This window comes from Leucoraja erinacea, chromosome 1, assembly GCF_028641065.1.
Source record: "Leucoraja erinacea ecotype New England chromosome 1, Leri_hhj_1, whole genome shotgun sequence".
Classification (NCBI taxonomy): domain Eukaryota; kingdom Metazoa; phylum Chordata; class Chondrichthyes; order Rajiformes; family Rajidae; genus Leucoraja; species Leucoraja erinaceus.
The window spans coordinates 18,975,967-18,982,504 of NC_073377.1; the positions used below are offsets into that span (position 1 = coordinate 18,975,967).

The 6,538-nt window shown below is 40.9% G+C and overlaps 1 protein-coding gene across 1 annotated transcript in view; it reads left to right on the forward strand.

The window, feature by feature from the left end:
* Positions 1-4,406, forward strand: part of me2 (malic enzyme 2, NAD(+)-dependent, mitochondrial) — a 70,042-nt gene extending 65,636 nt beyond the window's left edge. The window contains exon 16 of the mRNA XM_055660754.1: positions 2,889-4,406. Coding sequence (XP_055516729.1) covers positions 2,889-3,050 — 162 coding nt within the window. The 3' untranslated portion in view covers positions 3,051-4,406. The remainder of the gene's footprint in view (positions 1-2,888) is intronic.
* Positions 4,407-6,538: the final 2,132 nt, after the last annotated feature.

Here is a 6,538-nt window from a genome sequence, read left to right on the forward strand (position 1 = left end):
TGAGTTCAATTTCTTCAATAATTAAATTGGATTTGAATTCTCATTTTTTAAATTATAATTCGCGTTTCCAGATTACTGGTCCAATAGACATGGCGATTCGAATTTAATAACAACACCCATGTGTACTTAATAATTTACTCTACAGCTATTCTGCCTTCAGTGCCTACATTCTAGCCATCTCCGCATCTTATGGTCCAATCGGAGCTGCTGCTAGTGTGTAAACAATGGAACTTTCATCAGCTTGGGATGTCTACAAAAGTTTCCTAAACAATGAAAATTTGAATACTTTTGGGGGAAAATATTTTTTTTCTTCTCTGAAGAAATAAGCTAAATGATCAATTGAATCATTCCAAATTTATCAAGCATATCCATTGCTGGCTGTTTTAAGGATCTTCTGTTTCAAACTAATTTTAAAATAGAATAGAATAGAATAGTTTCTTTATTGTCATTGTAACATGAACCATGTACAACGAAATTTAAAAATGTCAGCCAGTCAGTGCACCATTCAAACATTTCTAAAAGCTAACGATACATACAAGGTAAAATATTAAAAGATAAACAACTAAAATAAATATCACGAAAATAGCACGCAAACACCCAACCCTCCATCCTTCTGTCGATTTCACAGTGTACCACAGTCCCTTAGTATGTCTCGCCCCTGCATTCCTTGGCGGCTACATTTAGTGCTTTTATAGCAATGGGGTAAAAACTGTTTTTTAGTCTATTTGTCCTTGTCCTTGTAGATCTGTACCGTCTGCCTGACGGCAACAGTTCAAACAGGGAGTGTCCGGGGTGGGAAATGTCCTTTATGATACTCTGGGATTTTTTGGTGCAGCGGGAACTGTGTAAGTCCTCCAAGGTAAGGAGAGGGCAGCCGACAATCCTCTGGGCGTTGTCAATGGCCCTCTGGAGCGCTTTCCTCTGAGCCGCTGTGCAGCTGGTGTACCACACGCATACACAGTATGTTAGTATGCTCTCAATGGAGCACCGATAAAAGGACAGCAGCAGTCTCTGAGTGATGTTATACTTCCTGAGCACCCTCAGGAAGTGCAGTCTCTGCTGGACCTTTTTCAGCAGCGCAGTGGTGTTCACGCTCCACGTCAGGTCCTCCTCAATATGGATTCCCAGGAAGCGGAAATCCGCCACCCTCTCCACACAGTCCCCTCTGATAGTCAATGGTACCATGTCCGTTTTATTCTTCCTAAATATTATTAATTCCTTTGTCTTTAAGGTGTTGAGGAGCAGGTTATTTTCTTCACACCACACTGTCAGCTGCTCCGCCTCATCCCGGTAGGCGTACTCGTCCCCCCCGGAGATGAGTCCCACCACCGTAGTGTCATCCGCAAATTTGACAATGGTGTTGCTGTGGTGGGCGGGGGTGCAGTCATGTGTGTAGATGGTGTAGAGCAGGGGGCTCAGTACGCAGCCCTGTGGAGAGCCGGTACTGAGGCTGAGGGCCGTGGATGTATGATGGCCCACTCTGACTCTGGCTGCGACCCGACAGGAAGCTATTTATCCACGTACAGGTGGAGTGTGGAAGTCCCAAGTCCCCCAGTTTGTCCACCAGTTTGTGGGGAAGGATGGTATTAAAAGCAGAGCTGTAGTCCACAAAGAGCATCCGCACGTAGCTCCCCCGCTGCTCCAGGTGAGACAGTGCAGCATGGAGAGCTGTGGCTACAGCGTCCTCTGTAGATCTATTTGCTCTGTACGCAAACTGGTGGGGGTCAAAGCTTCGGGGCAGGAGTGATGTGATATGACCCCGGACCAGTTTTTTCAAAACACTTCATCACCACTGGTGTGAGTGCGACTGGCCGGTAGTCGTTGAGGCTGGAGATGTTGTTTTTTTTGGGCAAGGGGACTATGGTGGAGGACTTCAGACAGGGTGGAACAGTGGACTGTGCCAGAGACTGGTTAAAAATCCTCGTCCAGACTCCAGCCAGCTGGTCTGCGCAGTCCTTCAACACGCGTCCAGAGACGCCGTCAGGTCCAGTAGCCTTCCTTGGATTGATGGCCCGCAGCGTGCGCCTCACCTCATGCTCCTCTATCTTGAGGGTTAGGCTGCTGTGGACCATGTGCTGTGATGTGGCTGTCTCGGGTGGCTCCACTTCAAAGCGAGCAAAGAAGTGGTTCAGCTCCTCTGCCAGCGAGGCGTCACCTTCAACAGCTCCAAGGTTGCGCTTATAGTTGGTGAGATACTGGATCCCCTGCCACACCTGCCTGCTGTTATTACTGTCCAGGTGGTCCTCTATCTTCCTCCTGTAGTTTGATTTGGCCTCTCTGATGCCTCTCTTCAGGTTAGCTCGGGCCGTGCTGTATAAAGCCCTATCCCCAGACCTAAAAGTGGTGTTCCTCTCTTTCAACAGCCGCTGGACCTCCCGGGTCATCCAGGGGTTCTGGTTGGGGTAGACCCGGATGCGTTTGTCCACTGTGACCGTGTCCATGCAGCCATGGCAAAATCGGCCATGGTGTCCATAAAATATGGCAAAAAGCATGTCAATTTTATGCTTGCATGATAATAGCAAATAACAAATATGAAATGCCTACTAATGGAGCCAGCATAGATGTAGTCTTAAGGACCCAATTTCCCACCACTACCACTAGAGGTAAAGCATTTACCAAATTATGATCTTTTGGTGAAGCCTTGTGTTGCCATTTTTTTTGCCTGGGGTGGGGAAGAGAGCAAAATTAGTTGATGCTATATTTTGCAACATTCTTTCATCTAAAATAGTGTCCTTTCATTGGAGGTTCACACCCTTCCTGGAAAATTATTTATGTTCCTTTATTCACAGTAGCAGCATAGGCTGTTTGGCCTGTCGGGTTTACACTGCCATTTATTCATTTACCCTACCAGTGCATGTAAGCATTAATTTGGTTTTGGTTTATTACAGATCGGAGAATTCCTTTATGCAAATGGACTTGCGTTGGAGTACCCAGAGCCAAAGGACAAAAGGGAATTTTTGATGTCGAAGATGTGGAGGACTAATTACGAGTCCTTTGTTCCAGATATTTATGACTGGCCAGAGTCTGCAACAAAGCTACCTAGTTTGTAACCTGATGCTTCTTTAAACTCAAGAACAGGCATGTCTGCCTATTAATTAACTTTTGGACCTGTTGACAAAGTGCCCTCAAATTTTCTTTCCAGCTGATTTCTTTTCCCCAACCTTAATTAACTGTGATTCATTGGAATGATGCAGATCTTGAACATAAATTCAGTATGTAAAATATTCTGTACATCAGGATGTCTGACAACCATTAATTCTAATGCATCTTTCTATAGGCAAATTCAATTGTCAATTTAAAAACAATGTTGGTATAACAAATCTGAAAGAAGAGCCCCTTCAGAACTAGTTCTGTCTAGATTATGAGCTGAAGTGTGGCTTTAACTATTTGGGAAATAAAAATCGGCCATGGTTTCATTTGCACATTATCTTTGCGAAAATGAAACTGTGTTGAGGTTGAATATCCTTAAGGCTACAGGAAAGCATTGGCGACATCATGATTCTCCACCTCGTATTCAAAACCTTCAGGTGTTGTGTATAAGTGACAAATATTTATTTCTGTAGTTTAAAATAGTTTCAGTAAAACCAGCAAACTAAATTTTTGGAAGGTATGTGTGAAGAGTTAGGAATTATATTTTTTTGTATGTTTAACTTATTTTGAATAATACAACTTTGAGTCATGGTTGATTTTAAAGGTGTTGGCATAAGCATTTTGTTAAATTAAATGTTAGTGTCATTTGTGAGTTGACAAAATTACAATTTCACTTTGCTAATGTCATTCAAGGAATAGCATAACATCAATGCAATTTCTTGTCAGATTGTTATTGGTGCAGATAGGCTGGCGAAGTCCATGCATCATATTTCCCATAGAAAGAGATTATGAGAAATAGAATCATGGGTTTTAAGAAGTAGTTCCAACAGGATTATCCTGCTCAAAAGGAATGTATAATACAATTGAAATTGAATATTATTCAAAAACATATTGTAGTTTACAAACTATCATTTGCAGAGCAAATGATCTCCAATAGATACTTGACTTTTGCAGAGGCCCCTTTCTACTTTCCACTCCTTCCCAACCACTCTTTAGTCTCTCAAGGAAAGGCATTTGACTGAATCAAGAAGGATAACGAGTCCGAAATACAGCAGGTCAAACCCATGTTCCCAAGATATTAATTGTAGGAATTTTCAATTGCAATTTGATGTAAAGAATATTTTTCCTATTCACTAAAGTGCTGTTTTTGTACAAGGCTTTTGCTTTTTTCTCTGTTGGAATAATGCAAGTCCAGTATTTATGTGTGTTTAATATATGCAAATAATATAATAGTCAAACCCATGTCAAATTAAATTGCAATGAAGCTGAAAATTTGGAAAAGATCTGTGGTTGATTGCAGTTCTTGGAATAACGAATAATGAAAATAAAGCATTCAGTAATTTGGTCAACTAAAATCGATTTTGGTTATAAAACTCTGATGTCTATGTGGAGATTGCACATTCACTCTGTGACTGTGGTACTCCGGTTTCCTCCCACATTCCAAAGATGTTTGAAGGTTAATTGGTCTCGGAAAATGACCCAGTGTGTGGGATGCGAAAGTGGGATAACATTGATCTAGTGTATGGGTGATCGATGGTTGATGTGGATTCAGTGGACCAAAGGGCATGTTTCCACACTGTACCTCTAAATTCTATTTTAAAATTCATTATTGATTATTGATTCCTGCTCTCCGAGGGAACTCATTGGGGAAAAAAATCTGTAATACCGTGTAACATCTTAAAAGGTATGTAATAGGAATCTTACAATCCAGCAGAACTGTCAGTAAACCGACTCGGAATTAGGTTTCACTTGAAAGAATGACAATAAACTGACCTTGAAACCATAAAGTAAAATTGTTTTATCAAATCCAGGAAAATCTTACAACTAAACGTACAAGCTGAGTTGTACATGACGTACAAGCTGAGTGACATTCTCCTTTGGAGTTGTGTTTTAATGTGCTACACTAGATTTAGATTCAGATTCAGATTAGTTTATTACCATATGCACCAGGGTGCAATGAAATTTCTTGAAGCACGTAGAGTAAACAGTGTACATGGTAATGGTAAATACAACAAAACCACGAGTGCATAATAGCAGTATGATATGGGGATTGTGGTGCAACCTGAGGTAGTGCTTCAAAAAATAAAGTGCAATATTTTAAGATTAAGAATATGTGGCAGCAGCTTCAGTTATTGGTTCACGAGTTCAATAGCAGTGGGGAAGAAGCTGGCCTTCAGCCTGGATGTCTGAGCTTTCAAAACGTCTGTAATTTATCCCAGAAGATGGAAGAGATGAAAGGAAACAGCCAGGGTGACAGGCATCCCAAACGATACTTCTGGCCTTCCTGGTCCTGTGAAGATGGACGGAATGGAAGGAAGTGATGAGCCTGTGATGGACTGAGCTACATTCACCACAGGATCAGGTGGTCAAATGCAGAGCAGTTGACATACCAGACTGTTGTGCATCCCGTCAGAATACTTTCTGTGGCACTTCTTAAGAAGTTCAAGAGAATCATTGTGGACATGCTGAACCTTCTCAGAAGCGTAAAAAAGTATGATGTGCTTTCTTGATCATCGGATCAGAGTGAATGGTTCAGATTAGTAATTGGTGATGTTAGTGCCGTGGAATTTGAAGCTGTCGATCATATCCACAGTGATGTCTTTGAGGACAGGATAGTATTCACCTGGTTTATCCAGGGATTCTGATGAGGGTGGATCTAAATTGTCTTAGTCAAAACAATTTATGTGTTACCTTTTTATAAATTATTTCATAAATAAGTTATTTATGAATAAGTTATTTATAAATAAGAATATAGTACCAAAATTATCTGGTTTGATTTTTATCTGACTCGATCAATTCTCGGTATTTGGCATCTTGCTCAAAAATAGGACTACTATACTGTTTCCATTCAATGGGGGTAAATTTCATTTTAACCCGAGCAAAACTTTAGTGAGAATAAATCATTAGCTTGTAATAAATACATATTTAGTCTTTATTCACGTTTCTTTTGCCTTGTGATCCTTGGATCAGTGTACTGGTGAATCCAATACCCAGTGTTGTACATGGGGCTTTTAACTAACTCATAGAACTCAAACTAACTCAAAGTACAGACGTTTTTAATTAATTGGGACGGAATGAAGAGCATTGGTGCAGGATAGAGGCTATATGGACAGTTATAGTGCAAAAGGCCACGCGGACAATATTAACAAAAATATGCAAAACAGAACAAATCCAGAATTGTAAATAACTTCAAAAAGAAATCCCTGCTTATTTGAACGCGCGTCCCGTTGTAAAAGTAGATTTGTTGCTATAGCGCAAATAGCAACATCTGAGTATGATGTAATGGCTATTTCTGAAATGTAGTTGCAGACTAACCATGACGGTGCTCAATAATCCGGGTTATGATCAAAAAATGTTCGAAAAGAACAGGGGAAGGAAAAACGGGCAGATCTTCAGTTTCCTCACACACTCCAAAGACGTCCAGATTTGTAGGTTAGTTGGCTTGGTA